Source organism: Quercus lobata, chromosome 11 (assembly GCF_001633185.2).
Source record: "Quercus lobata isolate SW786 chromosome 11, ValleyOak3.0 Primary Assembly, whole genome shotgun sequence".
In the NCBI taxonomy this organism is placed as follows: domain Eukaryota; kingdom Viridiplantae; phylum Streptophyta; class Magnoliopsida; order Fagales; family Fagaceae; genus Quercus; species Quercus lobata.
Window position 1 is genome coordinate 26,327,885 of NC_044914.1, and position 18,963 is coordinate 26,346,847.

General features: G+C 36.4%; 2 protein-coding genes across 2 annotated transcripts; one reads left to right on the forward strand and one right to left on the reverse strand.

The window, feature by feature from the left end:
• Positions 1–3,395: 3,395 nt before the first annotated feature.
• On the forward strand, positions 3,396–6,947 carry LOC115966628. The gene has a single exon (XM_031085828.1). It carries the CDS (start codon positions 3,396–3,398, stop codon positions 6,945–6,947), a length of 3,552 nt encoding a protein of 1,183 aa, XP_030941688.1.
• A 5,931-nt stretch (positions 6,948–12,878) lies between these two features.
• On the reverse strand, positions 12,879–13,414 carry LOC115968031 (18.5 kDa class I heat shock protein-like). The gene has a single exon (XM_031087220.1). It carries the CDS (start codon positions 13,344–13,346, stop codon positions 12,879–12,881), a length of 468 nt encoding a protein of 155 aa, XP_030943080.1. The 5' UTR covers positions 13,347–13,414.
• Positions 13,415–18,963: the final 5,549 nt, after the last annotated feature.

The following is an 18,963-nucleotide window of genomic DNA, read 5'->3' on the forward strand; positions in this document are numbered from 1 at the left end:
TAGATGCCAGGAAAACGACGAAAAATGAGAAAGACAGGTTCAGTGTATGAGCTCTAGAATTGTGTGATCGCTGAAGGTAAGAAAGAGAATTGATTTAAGAATTCCTTTATAGTCGTGCAGAAGTTATGAGCGGGAAAGTTCCCGGTCACGAAACAAGATAGACCCCTTACCATTCGATTTACATCTTACCGTTGAACGTGGGAGACAGAAGCGTCGCCAAAATTTAATGCTGCCACGCTCGGGATGCTGAAGCGTCAGGAGCATGCCCAAAACATAAAAGGGTATGGGCTTGTGACATCAAAATCAATCTTTTCTCCCGAGGAGTCGAAAAGCAAGATTTTGAGGGGCTATTATGGGGGCTGGTTAATTAATAAATTATTAAAATCGTGTTAACTGGGCCTATGACCCATCCGAGGACGTAAAATTGTTCGAGGAGGCCCATATCAAGGTATAAGGGTAACCAAATGAAAAGGAGAGTAGATATCACGTGAGGTGAGTTCAGTATTCGTCCGAGGACAAAATCCTTCTCTGCAGTACGAGTCCGAGGACGACCTGAATGCTACATTGTTGCAAACATGCTTCAGAGCTACATTACCACTGAAGGTGGGACATGGGACCAAGGGTAAAAAAGAAAAGGTAAACAAATATCTTTAACAACAGCTGCCTCCACATTAATTGCCTCTCAACCAACTCTCTGACCGCATTAATGTGGAAGTGATGCTTGAACAGTGATGAAGCAGCCTTACAGTTACTGGTTGCAGGTTCCAGGAGATGCTGGATGAGACAAGAAGGAATCCCCCGAACCCAACCTACACGTGTGTGGTGAAGATGACACCAAGAGAGCAGTATATAACATGGAAGAATGCATTGAGAAAAGGGATTGGGACTTCTAAACAAGTAGTACATAGAAGAAAACCTTATGAAACAAAGAACTGAACTATTTTCACGAAGAAATTGATCGTTATATTAGTGTTAATCAATCTATAAACGTTAATTTTAATCGTTTTTCTTTTGGAGTTAACCTAGTTCTTTGACATCCATGCTCTACAAATTTATTGTTTGGGCCTTTAACATTCGAACCCAATACGAATTTAGGATCGTTACAAATTGAGTCCTTACAATATATATATATATATATATATATATAAAAATGCATCATATTTGGTATTGCATTTGAGGAAATGCATGAATTGTTGATATGGAAAAATGAGCATCTTTTATTTAATCTTTGATAAGAAAATCATTGATTTTATGGTATATTGAAAAATTTAAAAATGCTTATCTTGTCTTGTATTATTTGGGAAATTGATAGAAAATCTCTTGACAAGAATGAAGTTGAAAAACTTACAAACCTTGTAAAAGTTGGATTATTTAAGGTTTTTCTAAAATTACCTAGATATAAATTGTGTTTCAAAGTATATGCAACCTGTGAGATTTATGTGGTTTTAACACCATGCCATGTGTGATTTCCCGGTGATCATCCAATTTGGTTTTCGTAGTCTTTGTGACAACAGAATCAAATCTAGGTCAGTGCCCTTTCACTTTGGATGACGCGTTCTTCTCTGCTGCTCATAGGGGGAAGAGGTTCCTTAATTGTGTGTGGGTGAGGCTGCTGCCCATGGGGCCAAGAGACCACATGCAAGAGAAGTCTTATTTGACACGTTCTCTCTATTGCTCATAGTGGTAGAGAAAAACTTTGAGGGTATGGGTGAGGCTGTTGTCCATGGGACCAAGAGTCTGCATACTAGAGAGGACAATATCATGCCAGTTGTGAATGGGTGGATCCCCTGACCGGTCTATGTGGTAGTTTGGTATATTTGTGATAATTTACCTTACGTTAGATATTATGGTTTTGGAAATTATATTGTTGGTGCTCACAAATTATAGTATATAGTTTTAAGGTATTTACTTTGGTTTTGGGAAACTTGGTATTTCATTATTCAATCATTCTTGTCATATCATATTACTATTATTGAAAATGGAACTTGCATTTCCCCCACCCTCGTTAATTATGCTACTTATTGGCTTCTATCTCATCCCATCATTTTATAAACTTTTCAAAGTAGGCAACAATCTTTTGAGACAGCTTTTTGGTGGCTAATAGTAGTTAGACTAACTACTGATGGAGGCTGAACTTTTGTAATGGAGATATTAGAAGTTGTACATCTTAGAATAGGCTTAACTCATTCTTTTGTATATTATAGTGGCTGTGACTTTATTTCCACTGATGGGACAAGCTGTTGATATGTAATTATTTATTCAGACCTCTATTCTTTTGTGGCGAATGGTCATTGTAATTAATGCTTAGAGTTCTAACTTACTTTGAGAGTATATTCAATGGAATTATTATAATAATTCTTGATGTTAGTACTTGATATGATTTTTGTGGATTGGATTGTCAAAAAGGAAAAAAAAATCTACAGGTACTTTGAAACGTCTTTCTCATGCTTTGGACCCTTTGGGGTTTTAGGGCGTGACAGCCACATTGTATATATATAATTAATTATAATAAAATTTCGAATATTTCCTATATTTCTCTCTGTCTCTAGCTTTACTTACAATTTATTTACAACTTGACTTTTGTACATACATATGTAACAGCTGTTAAGATGCCACAGACCAATGGTAATTTGAAACTTGCCACTTTCACCGCCCGTTCTAAAATTCAATTGGTTCATTCAAGTTGGTAATGAAGGAAGTAAATGTGTAAATAGATGAGCCTAATTAATTAACTAGAGAAAATGTATAGACCCTGCAGGAGTATATATATATTTTAGTGTAAAAAAGTTCATAATACATTAGCGTATTAACAAATAATCTACCTTCCTAACCTTTTGTTCTTTTGTATTTTTTCATACATTGAGACATATTACTATAAGATGGAGTTAATTTGAAACTTGCCACTTTAAATTTTGGTTTCTGACAATGTAGAGTCTATAAATTTTGGTTACCAGAGAATATTAATGGTAAGTTCTTTTTTCTTTTTTCTTTTTTCTTTTTTTTTTTTTTTTTTTTGGTATGTTCTTATAATTGACAAATCGATTTGAAAATGTGGAGGAGGGTTATAACCTTGAACTGTGGACATGACAATTCAGCAATTGTACGTAGAGTAGAAGACCATAAGCTTGAGAAAGGAATGCTACAACGTAGTGCTAAAGCTTTAGCACTACGCATTTAGAAAAGGAAATATAGGATTTAATTGCAATCTATTGTTCTTAGGTGTCTGGGAGTATATGCTATATATTAAAGAAGATCATTTGAAAATTTCAAGCAATTGGCCCACAAGTTGGAATGGGTCATCTACACGTTTATACCTCCTACAGCCCAATCCTGATTCGTAACTAGTTGGGCCTTCATGGACCATGGTAGAAATACACAGATAGGCGCTATCCTTCATGAAAGAGGTCAATCTAAACATTCCCGCTACTTCGACTGAAGATTGGAGAGACAAGTTCCCATTGACAACTGTGACCCACCTCTCATCTCATGCATCGGATCATGCACCTATCATTCTTCAAACACGAACGGACAGGAAGTTTCAGAATAGAAGGAACTATGGGTTTAAGTTCGAGGAATCTTGGCTTCTCTGGAATGACTGTGAAGAAGTTGTTAAGGACGCCTGGGAGAAAAGTTCTAATGGAGGTTCCGCACTTGCAATTACAAAGAAGAAGATTGAGACATGTGGGGCTGAGTTGCGAACTTGGGGAGCATCGAAAACGCATCCTGATTCAGAGGAAATAAAAAGACTTCAGAAGCGGGTTGAGGAACTAAACTCTGCTGATTGTACCGTGGAGAACAGAGCAGAATTCCTAGAAGTGAGCAAGTGCCTGGATAATCTCTTAAGACAGCAGGAGATTTACTGGCATCAACGATCTCGAATTCCTTGGTTGAAGCATGGTGACAAGAATTCAAAGTTTTTTCATTTTAAAGCTTCACAGCGGAGGCGGAGGAATTTTATACAAGGAATTAGAGACTTAGAAAATAATTGGGTGGAGGAACAGGAGGATATCGCTGATGTGGCGACCAACTACTTTGGGGATTTGTTTAGTGCAGGGGTGTGTGACCAAATTGGAGAATGTCTAAATGCAGTCCCTCACAAGGTTACTGATGATATGCGGCAAACTTTGTCCAATGAATTCACTGCAAATGAGATAAAGGAAGCTTTGTTTCAAATGGGACCCACAAAAGCTCCTGGACCCGATGGTATGAGTGCCCTTTTCTATCAAAAATTTTGGCACATTGTTGGTGATAATGTAATCTCTGCTGTGTTGGATTTTTTTAATTCTGGTGTTTTGGAGCCTGAAATAAATCATACCAATATCGTGTTGATTCCCAAGGTAATGGCCCCTGAAAAAATGTCGGATTTTCGACCTATTAGCTTATGCAATGTGATTTATAAAATCATATCGAAGGTGTTGGCTAACAGGTTAAAGCAAGTTCTTCCACATATTATTTCTTCCACTCAAAGTGCTTTTGTTCCGGGTCATCTTATTACTGACAATGTGTTGGTGGCATGTAAAACCTTACATTCCATGCGTGGGAGGAGGAAAGGAAAAACAGGTTTGCTTGCTCTGAAATTAGACATAAGCAAAGCTTATGATCGAGTGGAATGGGCATTCTTGAAGGGTATTATGGTAAAATTGGGCTTCCCAGATAATTGGATAAATTGGGTGATGACATGTGTGAGTACTCCTACTTTTTCTGTCCTTATTAATGGCAAACCTTTTGGACATATTACTCCATCTAGAGGGCTCCGTCAAGGGGATCCCCTTTCGCCTTATTTGTTTCTCCTATGTGCAGAAGGTTTTTCTTCTTTACTGTTTCAAGCAGAGGTTGAGGGGCGCCTACATGGGGTTTCTATTTGCAAGCGAGCACCAAGAATCTCCCATCTACTTTTTGCTGATGACTCTTTGCTCTTCTGCCAGGCTACCCAAAAGGAAGTTAATGAGGTTAATGGGATCCTACAAACATATGCAAGTGCATCGGGGCAATGCATTAATTTGGAGAAATCATCGATTTTGTTTAGTAGTAATACACCTGAAACACAAAAGGAGTGGACTAAGGCGACCTTAGGAGTGAAGGAGGTGGAGTACTTTGAATCTTACTTGGGCTTGCCTACTTTTATAGGGCGTGCAAAATACCAGACCTTTGCTTTTATAAAGGATAGAGTCTGGAAAAAACTACAAGGTTGGAAAGGAAAATTACTCTCTAGAGCGGGTAAAGAAGTGTTAATCAAGGCGGTGGCTCAATCCATCCCGACCTACACAATGGGGGTATTCCAGTTACCGGTAAAGCTATGTAATGAACTCAGTGCGATGTGTGCAAGGTTTTGGTGGGGGCAAGTGGAGAACGAAAGGAAGATACATTGGAAGAGTTGGGGAGTGCTATCTCAGGCCAAGAAGGATGGTGGGATGGGCTTTCGGGATCTAAGGGCTTTCATTTTGGCTTTGTTGGCTAAGCAAGGGTGGAGATTGATGCAAAGCCATGACTCTCTTTTATATCAATGCTTCAAATATCGATACTTCCCACGGTGTAATTTTTTGGAGGCTAGTGATTCACCAAATAGCTCTTTTGTCTGGAAGAGCTTAATGGCAGCCATGCCTATTTTAAAACAAGGGTGCTGTTGGAGAGTCGGGGATGGGTCCTCAATTAGAGTCATGGAGGACAGATGGATTATAAACTATCCAACCAATAAGGTCCTTCACCCTCCAGAAGAACAGGATTGGGAATGGAGAGTATCTGACCTCATAGATCAGACGTCCAGGAGTTGGGATAGGGAGCTGGTTTGGTCAAAATTTCATAGGGATGACGCTGAAGCGATATGCCGGATTCCACTGAGCCATCGAAATGTTTCGGATTCACTACTTTGGCTTCACACCAAGGATGGTCGGTACTCGGTAAGGTCAGGGTATTATTTGGCTAGACAAATTTTAAGGTCTGATAATTGGGCTGAATGTTCCTCAGGGTGTAGTGGCCGTGATGTGTGGGAGAAGCTGTGGAAGTTGAAGGTTCCGAATAAAATAAAAGTCTATGGGTGGAGGGCTTGTCAAGATATTTTGCCCACAAGGGCAAACTTGGCTCGAAGGAAAATATTGGAAGATGAGCACTGTGAAGTATGCAAGACAGCTCTGGAGACTGGAATTCATGCTTTATGGGAATGTCCGGTGGCCCAGGATGTTTGGTCTGGTAGTTTGGTGAGACTGCAGAAATGTACCCAAGGTTACGATGATGTGTTACAACTTTTTGGGGAGTTACTCAACCGTTTGTCTAGAGAGGAGTTTGAATTATTTTTGACTCTGTCATGGGTTATTTGGAATCAGAGAAACGCCGTAATACATGGGGGGAAGATTAAAGATCCTGGACAGCTGTGTAAACGAGCAGAGGTTTACTTACTTGAGTACCGTCAAGCACAAGACCAGCTCTCAATACCGAGTAGACAGCAGAGTGTGACTCAGTGGCAGCCCCCTCCTATCGATCGCTATAAACTGAACTTTGATGCTGCCATCTTCACGGAATTGGGTTGCTCAGGATTTGGTGCGATTGTTCGGAATGAGCGGGGAGAAGTCATGGCGGCCTTGTCTGTTAAAGGACCTCTGGTTTGGAATAGTGAAGAAGCTGAAGCACTTGCATGTCGAAGAGCAGTGGAGTTTGCCATTCATGCTGGCTTTGCTGAATTGATGATTGAAGGAGATAATGTGAATGTTATGAAAGCGGTATGCTCCAACAGTATGGACAAGTCTAGGTTGGGTCATGTTTTCCAGGATATCCAATGTCTTGTACACGGTCTGAGATGGAGTTCTGTCAGTTGTGTTAAGCGGGGTGCTAATGGCGTAGCACATTCCTTAGCTCGCTTTGCCCGTTATGTATCTGAGGAAACAATCTGGTTAGAGGAGTGTCCTCCTCTAGCTAGTGATGCTCTGTACCAAGATTTGTTAAGTTTAAATTGAATGAAAAGTCGGATCCTTTTTCAAAAAAAAAAAAAACATTCCCGCTACTTAAGACATAATATAATATAATATATTATAATATACCTCCCAAACCATGTGAGATGGGCTCGTCCCATCATATACACGCTCAGGATGACTAAGGGTATTGCTCATGAGTTGGTAGGCTTAGGGATGGCAATGGGGCGGGGTGGAGCAGGGCCAAAGGATAGGGTCTTCGCTCCTATCCCGCATGATTTTTTTTTACCCCATCCCTGCCCCGCCCCGCCCAATATGACGGGAAAAATTTTCTTCCCCCATCCCCAACCCTTGGAGCCCCGCAAAGCCCCATCCACTCCTTAAAAATATATTTCTTGTTGATTTGCCAAACAACAATTACAATTTTTTAAAAAAATATAACATGTTTCATTAATAAAAATATACTTAAAATTATAAATAAATTTATCCCATCAAATCAAACTAATTTTTAGTACAAACTAAATAATATTATCCAAGTGTTTTACAAGACAATATAACAATAAAAATAAAAAATAAAAATCTCTTAGTACAAAATCAATGATTCAATAATATATAAATTTGTTTATAATAAAGACAAAAGAAAACGTTAAAATTGGTACCTTATTTCCAACTGTGCTAGAGAGAAAAAAGAGGCAGAGAATTACGTTAGGTAAAATATAATCTTATCTAATATAATAAATTGATAATATGTTTGTTTAAATAGTAGGGTTTTAGGGTGTGAAAAATTTACAATCTAACCCTTATCAACACAAGACGGGGTGGGGATGGAGCAGGGCGGGGCGGGATGGGTCTAAAAAGTCTAAACTCATCCCCGCCCCGTCCCGTGGTGCGGGACTAAAATCTTATCCCATCCCCGTCCCACCACCTTTGCAGAGCGGGGAAAACCTGCACAGGGCAAAGTGGGGAGGGGCAGGTCAAGTGAGGCAAGGCAAAATTGCCATCCCTAGGTAGGCTCACTAAGGGTGCAAGTGTTTTAAGGGGGGGCCGCGATATGATGCTACTACTACTACCATGGTTTCCAAACTAATTAATCATGCAACAAATGCAACTCACACGTATGCAATGGATGTTCATGCAAATAACACTTATCAAAGTGATAACAAATCAAAGCAAACAAAGTGAACCTATTTGCTGATTTCTCATAACGTATTTTTTTTTAAACCCTACATGATTGTATGATATTAGTTAGAACAACAGCAACAAGGAAACATATGTATAAGAATCCATGTAAAAACCAAAATCCAATGACATCATACTTGACTCATTACACAAAACATTTATATCATTCAACAATGGATAGAGTTGCATCATAGTAACATACATAATGTGAAAAACAAACAATTTATTCTCTGCTTCCTTTTTAACATTTCAACTTATGAATTGGTAAAGGGACTGTCCAAACTCAATATGTTTCCTCAACTTTGGACTTGTCGAAGTTCAAGTTAGATGGTGCACTATCATGCGGGAAATTGATATTTGCTTAATAATAAAAGGCTTTGTAGAATAGTATGAGAAGTATTATTCATTATCTCCACTCTTCGCATTATCGACATTGAAGCTAAGGGGCATAAAAGTAATTGAAAATAATTCTGAGTCTAACATTTGCCAGTTGTAAAGGCATAAGGTTGTTTTCTTTATAATCCTGAAGATGCCAAATTAGTTTCGATTCTGTTCACACTTTAGAGTACATGACTGCAATGGACAATTACTCATCATTTGAACACTCTTGAGCCATTGAGATAATTTGAAGTTAATAAGCATTCATATATATATATATATATCTTTTGAAGTTTGAACATACATGATGGGGTAAAATTATTGCCTTATCTTTTTTTTTTTACTTGTTTTTATTCTAAAAATGAAAAAAAAAGCAATGTCACTAACAATTTTCTTAGGTTGTTAAAAACTTCTGTTAACAACTAAAAAAAGTACTAATCATATTTGCGCTATACTCCAAATGAATTATTCATGTTACGAGAAACCCTAATTGTAACATGACTAGTTCTTCTAAAATACGGCACATATGTCACTAACCATTTTATTAGGCTAAGACAAAGAAAGAAGAAATTGAGGAAATAACAAAATTAGTTCATAGCAAAATAACCTTGCAAATTTTTGAATAGATTGGGCTAGTACACTTCTACAACAACAATAAAGATCATAAACATGAGACATACAAAACAAAGATGGACAAAGAGAATTAAGATCATAAATTGATGACTCTATTGAGCAAAACTTAAAAGGATTTTATGAGAATACATGCATTAAACCTAACGGAATTTTGAACATCTTAGAGCATCCACACCAGCTCATGTAAATTAATCATCTATTTTACACGGAAAAAGCTACTTTTTCTATTTTACATTATCACATTTCTAAAACACCCACATCAGTTCATCTATTTTACAAATCTATTCTAATTAAATAATATTATTTATTATTTTTTTATTATTAGATATAAAAACCATTTTTCTCTCTTTCCTCACCCATTCTCTCTTTCCCTCACCCACTTAGCTCGCCCGTTTCTCTCTTTCCACTCCCAGCTCGCCGGTTTCTCTCTTTCCCTCATCCACTCCCAACTCGTCAACCCAACCGATCCAGCTCGCCGCCGTCGCTGCCTCAGCCACCAGTCGATTCAAATCCTAGCTCGCCCGTTTCTCTCTTTCCCTCACCCACTCCCAGCTCGCCGATCCAGCTCACTCCCAGCTCGCCGCCGTTGCTGCCTCAGCCACCAGTCGATTCGGCCTCCCTTTCGCTTTCGCCCTCCCTCTCTCCTCCACAACCGACCCTTCGCCTCCCACCTCCAACCAACAACAGCAATGGAAGATCCGGCGGCAGCAGTGGCAGCAGATCGGGCGGCAGATCCGGCTCCGTTGGGCTAGGTTTTCCGGTGGGTGTGTACTGTTTTTGGGTTGGGTTGATTTTTGGGTTTCTGTTGATTTTGGGTTGGGTTGATTTTTGGGTTTCTGTTGATTTTGGGATATTTTTCTGTGCTAGGTTGCGGTGTTTGGTGGTGGTGCTGGGTTTGGTTGTTGGGTTTGTTGTAGTTTGGTGGTGGCGTTGGCACTGGCACTGGCGCTGGGATAGTCTTCTTCCTTGCCGCGCTAGTTTGTTGCGGTTTGATAGAGGAGAGAGAAAAAAAGAATAAAAAATTATTTACACATTGAATAGTAACCGTGCATATATGCACGGTTACTGTTCATATACACATCCGGGTGTATATTTTACACATCTTTACACCCACTGATGTGGGTTTTTTTTGCCTAAAATGTGTAAAACTTGCACCTTTTTCTATTTTAGAGGACTTTACATGAGCTAATAAGGATGCTCTTAAGGCCCAATATAACCACCCGCACCCCCAAACAATACTTGGTGCTGAAAATTAGCTTCACCTATATCTCCCTCATCCTTAACTTGGTATGTGTTGACATCTGAAAATGCTTTTGTACCAACAACATTCACAAGATAATCAGTCTCATTAATTGTTTTAATCTGTTTACAATATGCATCATATATTCATATTTGGTCATTTCTAATAAGGATGACCCAAAGCCCATGGGAGGACTAAGCAAAACGGGTGGATTAAACACCTCTCCTCCTCATTCAACGTAATTAGTACCGTCTCTTAAAGCAGTAAATATATTGTTCGGCTAGAATCCGAGTTCTTTTTCATCTTAATCAACTTTTAGACCGTTAGGACATACGTGAATCATGTTAGGAACATATGTCATTTAGAATTTGTTAATCCTTTGACAAAACGCACTTTACTTGTAATTAGGTAGATCTAGGATGTGTTTAATATTTCAAGGAACAAGAGTTCAAGTCTAAGTGTTAAAACCATGCAAATCTGTAAAAGAAACAAGTGAAGAAGTGCTGGATTTTAAAAATCGACAGCTAGCTCGACAAATAACATCTATTGAGGTTTAAAAGGCTTGTTTAGCCCAATGCTCAACAGCAGCTCGATAGATAACCTATCTATCGAGATTTACTAAAATCAGTTTTTCATATCTGATTTCATACCAATCTATGTATATTTGTTTAGGCTTTCTTTTCTCACAACCCTAAACATATATAAGAATTATTTTAAGAGCTGTCACAGCTGATAAAAGTGGATGCAACTTAATGCAAAAGTTTTTCACAGGCATATTATAACTGGAGACATATGCCTTAGTTCATCTTTTTTTTTTTATGAAGCTGCTACGTTTGTACGCCGTAGGATTTTGTAACCAAAGAGTTTCGTGATCTTCATCATGTTGATGAACTGAAGAACTTTGCAGCTAACATCCTTCTTAAGTTAGTGGTTAGTCACATACTTGGATGCATCAATTGGTTAGTCACTATTGGGAGTTGTGCATTAGAAAGAAGAGATTGTCACTACAGAACAAGTTCAATTGGGTATTGGGGTAAGGGTTCAACTGTAGGTTGATATAAGGTACTGAGATTCTTTTACTTGTAACTGCTTATTGTGATAATAATGGATTCTCAAGAGTGATAACTTTAAAATCACCCGATGGGATTTTTGCCTTGGAGGTTTTCTCCATTCATAAACAAATCACCATGTCAACTTTATTTTCCACTGCATATTAACTTAGTTGGTGATTTATTTGTGCTAACACGCGTATTGAATGTTAATTGAATTAATTAATTAACTTGACTAATTAATTAGTTAATTTATCACAAGAGGTCAATACATTCTTGGTCTATCATAGACGTCAATTTCCATTGGCAACATCCTGCATTTTGAGGGAAATTTGACAAACACCAAAGATTGTGATTTTCTTCATTATTCTTGATGCACAATCTGGTTAGTACCAAAACACACACACACACAAACACATTTATTTATTCACCAAAAAATTATGAAATTTCAGTCATATTTGTGCATGGTTTATTGTTGAAACTAGCTCTAAGACCATGTTGCGAGGCATATCTGGATGCACGAGTTTTATTGAACTACATAATATATTGAAGCATGTAGACTTAGCTATCTATAGATGGAGATTATAATAAATAAATAAATAAAAACAAGTGAGGAAACAATTTAGTTACCTATGTAATTAAAAAAAACAACATATGAATAAAAGAAAGATTGATTACTTTTTGTAAATGTGTACAATAGGGCACGATTGTCTTTGTACAAGGTTGGATTCACCTAACATAAAAATAAATGAGTATCAGATTTAACAATTATTTATGGATACATCAATACACACACATATACATATTATAAAGTAGCTTCCTATTCCACACTATTTTCCATCCAAATTTTATGCTATCTAGACCATTTTGGACATTTATGCCACCATAACTGTATTGAGTTCCCACAACTGTTGGATGATATACGTTGATGATTTGCAGAACTTCCTTGGTATTTCGTATTTGTATTGCGAAAATGCACTTTTGGTTCCTACATTTTAGTCCTTAAATTGATTTCACTCCTAGGACGGTCCCTAATTTCAAAAAATCATTTTTATTTTGGTCCATACCGTCAACCCAGTAACAAAAAAAAAAAAATCTGAGTTGGCAGACAAAATGCACTGTGTGCACAGTAAATATTAACGTGACTAATAAAATATTGTATTTAGCATTTTTTAAATGCCATGCCAGCATTTTAATTTTTTTAAAAGCCACGTCAGAAAATTTAAAAAAAAATGAAATTTAAGGAAAAACCTTAAATCTAATTAATTTAAAATTTTAATTAAAATTTTCTTTTCTTAATATTCTTCATGTTCTTCAACTTTTTCTTCGTGTTCTTCACATACCAAACCCAGAGACTAAGAACTGAAACCCATCACAAGAACACAAACACCAATTTTCACCAAAAACGACACACACAACACGAAACTAACTAAAACAAGCAAAGCCATTATTTACCATAAAAACAACCATACACAACAAAACAAATCTCAAACTTTCCTAACCTGAAATTTGGATGGGCCTAACGTCAGGCCTCATGACTTCCTCTTTGGGCACAATGATAGTGAGCACACCATTCTCCATAGCAGCCTTAACTTCCTCGACCTTCGCGTTCTTTGGCAGCTTGAACCTCCTCGAGAACCTTCTGCTCCTCCGCTCCACGCAGTGCCACGTGTCACTCTTCTCTTCCTGCTCTTGACTCCTCTTCCCACTTATTTGGAGAACCCGACCGTCCTCAATCTCCACCTTCACTTCCTCTTTCTTCAGCCCAAGCACGTCGGCTTTGAACACATGCGCGTTCAGGATCTCCTTCCAATCCACTTTAGCAGTGGTGAACGACGACGTTTCGAAGGGGAAGTTGGAGTGAGAGGAGAGTGGTGGAAAGCCCTCGAATGGGTCCCACACGTCGAGCAAGAATGGTTCGAAGACATTGGATCGACGGTTGAAGAAATTTGGAATGAGCGACATTTTTTATATTTTTTGTGTGTTTGTTTCCTAAGAAAATTTCTGGGTTTATGAGTTTACTAGAGATTGGGTTAGTTACTGTGTTTATGGGTTTGTTTCTTGGATTTATTTTTTGTTTTTCTAGATTTGATGGAGATTGGGTATGGTTGTTGGACTTAGATTTGGGGTTTGCTAGAGATTGGTTTGGTTGCTTCTTGGATTTGGGAAGGACATGAAGAAAATTTCCTGTTAGTATTTAATTTAATTTTTTCTTCTTGTTTTTGTTTGTGTTCTTCTGATATGGATTTGAGTTCTTGGTTGCTAAGTTTGTGTTCTTGTGCTTTGAGTTCTTGGTTGTTGGGTTTGGTATGTGAAGAACACGAAGAACAAGTTGAAGAACATGAAGAACAAGTTGAAGAACATGAAAAATATTAAGAAAAGAAAATTTTAATTAAAATTTTAAATTAATTAGATATAAGGATTTTCTTTAAATTTCATTTTTTTTAAAATTTTTTGACGTGGCTTTTAAAAAAATTAAAATGCTGACATGGAATTTAAAAATGCCAAATAAAATATTTTATTATTTTATTGGTCACGTCAGTATTTACTGTGCACACAGTGTATTCCGTCTGTCATCTCAAATTTTTCTATTACTAGATTGACGGCAAGGACCAAAATAAAAACGATTTTCTGAAATTAAGGACTGACCTAGGAGTGAAATTAATTTAGGGACCAAATTGAGAATCGGCCCAAAATATAAGGACCAAAAGTGCATTTTCGCTATTTATGGCGGTATTTACTGTACCCACTATAGCATATTGTGGAATAATATGGAACATTTAGATAAGCCAATTAAAAATTGCTCTTAAAAGAAAATGTATAATTACAGTGGTTGCACACTTTGTGTGTGCATGTGACTAAGTACTCCATGTCGAATCCATAGAAGAATAATAGACTACAAACTCATATTCGTTTGAGATTCATATGAAGGTGAAGGGTAGTCTAAACATTCTAGCTACTTAGAACATAATAATATACCTTTCAAACTGTGTGAGATGGGCATAGTTGGCCAAATAGTATGGCACCCCGATGGGGGCTGTGATATGAGGCTACTACTACCGTGATTTTCGAGCTAATCATGCAACAGATGCAAGTCACACGTATGCAATGGATGTTCATGCAAATAACAGTTATCAAAGGTACAAATCAAATCAAAGTGAACCTATTTGTTGCTTTTTGATAATGTACTTTTCCTAAACCCTAAAGGATTGTATAAGATTAATTAGAACAACAGTTACAAGGAAACATATAAGAATCCATTTAAATATCAAAATCCATAATATCGTACTTGAGTCATTACACTTAAACATTTATATCATTCAACAATGGATAGAGTTGCATCATAGTAACATAAATACTGCAAAAAAAAAAAAAAACAAACAAACAAACAATTTATTGTCTACTTCCTTTTTTTTTTTTTTTACTTTTTAGCTTATGAATCGGTAAAGGGACTGTCCAAACTCAATATGTTTCCTCAACATTGGACTTGTCCATGTTCAAGTAAGATGATGCATTGTAATATGGAAATTGATATTTGCTTGGTAATAAAAGCCTTTGCAGTATAGTACGAGAAACATCTCAAAACACTACTGTATCTATTTTAACACCCTACTTTATAATATACCCAAAATTAAAGGTTTTATTTTTTTTTTTTACCACTTCAATAAAATATCATTCTTTATATTTTTAATTATTTTTTATTCTCATCTCTCACTCTCTCTGCCTGTGCATCTCTCTTCTCCATATCTCCCAAACAAAGCCAACCAACCCACCACTCATGTGCCATATTGTTACTGTTAGCCATCTCACTCCATTTAAACTCCGCTCACCTTTCAGCAAACTCTTCCATGTGCTTGCCCAAAGTTCCTTGATTTGCTGTTAGATTGTTCAAACCTGCTATATCTGTATCCTTTATAGAGGCGTCTTTGTAGTTTTGTTTTACCCAGGCCAATCCACAATCATTCACGAGATTAATTACATGTCTCAACTCAGATCTCTGTAAATTTGACTTAAGTGTGTCCCTAGAAATATTGGAATTTATGTTACTGATTGTATGTGCAAGTTAAATTTGAGCTTATTTATGGGAGTGAAATAAGTTATCTAACAATACATCTACATGAGAAAACTCGAAAAGATGCAAGCTTTGACATAACACTCAAACAAGAAATAAAGAAAGTGATGATAGGACATGAAAAAGATGCACATTTAAACAAGAAGAAGAAGTTGATTATCAAAACAACACAGAATGTAGGTGGAAAACCCTAGAGAAGGGATAAAAAAAAAACCATGGTTTGAGCAAGAATATAACATTCTTACTCGGGTTAGCTTGTATTGTGTATGAAAAAGAGATTAGTTTACAATGAGGTTGTCTTTCTTTCATACCAACTCTCCACTTTCATCTCAAAGTATCTACTTGGGTTCTTGCCCTAATAACACAGCTGCATGTTCCTCTTATACTCTAAGGAATATGGCTAAGTACAAAGGATAGGTGTCAAGTCATCATATTCTTTTTTAGATCTTTTTGCAGCTATGATATTATCTGTTGACTAAGGGATAAGAACTATGCCAACGTGGCACTAGGACCTGTAGATAGGTAGCTTTACCACTGCTTGGGAGACAAGTCTTGGTCATCAAGAGGGATATCAAGAATACTGTTATTGGTTCATGTGTCTCTAGGGTGACTCATTGTGCATTCAACCAATAAAGGGTATCCTCATAGCCTCAGACCTTGAAAAGTCACTATGTCCCTTTTTGGTGAGTGCTCGAGTACTGTGTCAGGTGTAAATTTCACTTCCTTCTCAAGGCAGTATGCTTTTAGCACAGACCAAGACAAAATCTCTTAGCCAACACCTTCTCTCCCTTTCCTCACAACTGCTCCACATGTAGAGTCCAGATTCAACCACTTACGCATTCTCCTATACCTTAGCGGTGTTATGTACTCTAATATTGTCAACAAACTCTGTATACATTCTAAATTTTTCTAGTTCATCTTCAAAAATCTGACTATAAGTATATAGTGGTTTTAAAGATAAATTCACCTACTCAGTCTGCAAACAAACATGCTGCTCATCATGCAATTTATCAATTGGAAACCCATTAGCCAAATCCAAACACACATCACAACTGGAGACCCATTAGCCATAATTGAAACCACTGAGACCCACAATCACAACTGGAACTACTACAGCCCAAACCTACACTTGCTAACCACCACAGCCCATAAGCCAAAATCAAACCAATAACCACTATAAAATCCAACCTTTCAAACCCAAACTCAAAATCCAAAATCCAACCTTTCAGCCATAGCAAAAATAAAAATAAAAAATAAAATAAAAAAAGAAGAAGAAGAAGATAAAAGAAAGGGACGGACGATGGAAGGCATGATACAAAGAAGAGAGGGAGAGAGGGAGAAGATGAGAACAAGAGAGAAGCAGACCTAATAGAAAAGAAAGAGGCACGAGTGACTAGTGGGTTTAAAAAGCTATTATTTTATTATAGCACTTAGTTACAGTGAGCTGCTAGAGATGGTAGCTCACCGTTGCTAGGTGTCAAAAATTTTAACATTTAGCATGTTTGATGTAGTAGGTATTTTGGTGTTTTGGTTGTAACATTAGCATTTTTAGCATTATAGCATTTTTTATGTGAATGCTCTAAGGTTGTCTTCTTTTTAATCCTAAAGATGCCAAATTAGTTGGGATTCTATTCACACTTCAAAGTTCATGACTACAATGGACAATTACTCATCCTTTGAACACCCTTGAGCCATTGAGATAATTTGAAGTTAATAAGCATTCATATATGAGATTAAATTTTGTAAGGATGTGGTGTAAACTCCATATTTTACTCCTCTAATCCCAACATACCACATCATCTTATCACATATTTAAGAATATGCACAACCACACCCATTAATTCTAATACCCATATATAAATCCAAACAATTGAGAGTTTATTGAGATGTTATTAAGTATGGTAGGATATATTGAATTTTAAATAAAATGTTGATGTGACAATTTCTTATTGGATTGTATAAAACATGAATTTTACACCCATTCTTAAAAAATTCAAACTCATCATATATATATATATATATATATATATATCTTTAGTTATTAACAAAATTTTTTAACAACCTAAGAAAATTGTTAGACATATAGCTTTTTATTTTTTAGAATAAAAAAGTAAAAAAAAAAAAAATTCAATAATTTTATATATCTTTTGAAGTTTGAACATATGGGGGTAAAATTATTGAGTTTTTTTTTTTTTTTACTTTTTTATTCTAAAAAATAAAAAGCTATATGTCTAACAATTTTCTTAGGTTGTTAAAAACTTTTGTTAATAACTAAAGAAAGTACTAGTCATATTTGCGCTATATTCCAAACGAATTATTCATGTTTCGAGAAACCCTAATTGTAACTTGACTAGTTCTTTTGAAATATGGCACATATGTCACTAACAATTTTATTAGGTTGAGACAAAGAAAGAAGAAATTAAGGAAACCACAAACTTAGTTCATAGCAAAATAACTTTACAAATTTTTTGAATGAATTGGGCTGGTACACTTCTAAATGAACAACAATAAAGATCATAAAGATGAATAGAGAAAATTAAGACCATAAATTTATGAATTTATTGAGCAAAACCTAAAGGATTTTATGAGAATACACACACTAAACCAAGTGCAAGTTTGAACATCTTAAGGCCCAGTATAACCACCCGGACCCCCAAATAGTACTAGGTGCTGAAAATAAGCTTCACCTATATCTCCTTCATCCTTAACTTGATATTGGTTGACATCTGAAAATGCTTTTGTACTGACAACATTCACAGCATAATCAATCTCATTAAATGTTTTAATGAGTCTACAATATGCATCATATCGAGTTGTTTCTAATATGGAAGACCTAGAGCCCATGGGAGGACTAGGCAAATCAGGAGCAAGGTTTTCAGACCCGGACCGTTCATTGAACTGTAAAAGAAAGAGGTCCAAGGTTTTTGAGGTCGAACCGAGGTCGAACCGGAGTCGAACCGTGATAACGTCATAATTAATTTAATAATTAATTAAAGCCTAAATATAGATATTAAGTTTATAAAACTAGCAAAATTGACAATATATCTATATATTGAGGGAAATTTAATGATTTTCAAGCATATATTTAATAATTAAATAAGAAAGTTAATAAAATAAAATAATAACCATGAAAACATTAAAATTTATGATTAATTTTTGAAGTAAATTTGAATATCTTTGAAGGATTTTAATTATAATTTTTTTTATTCCTTATAAGAGATGGATAATTTAATTAAGTAGAATAAAATTGTAAAAAAAAAAAAAAAAATTCTAGGGGTTGGACCTCACAGTTCTCACCGGTTCGTGCAGTCCAACCTCGGTTTTAGCGGTTCACGGAATTAACAAAAAATCCGATTCTTTAAGCTTAAAAAACCGGTTTTCATCCCGGTTTTCACGGTCTGACCTCCCGGTCCAACCTGGTTCTGAAAACTATGATCAGGAGGACTATACAGTATACACCTCTCCTCCCCATTCAACGTAATTAGCACCATCTCCTAAAGCAGTAAATAT

Excerpts from the sequence above, each read along its gene's own strand:
- LOC115966628 (XM_031085828.1), top strand. The coding sequence starts at position 3,396 with ATGAAAGAGGTCAATCTAAACATTCCCGCTACTTCGACTGAAGATTGG.
- LOC115968031 (XM_031087220.1), bottom strand. The coding sequence starts at position 13,346 with ATGTCGCTCATTCCAAATTTCTTCAACCGTCGATCCAATGTCTTCGAA.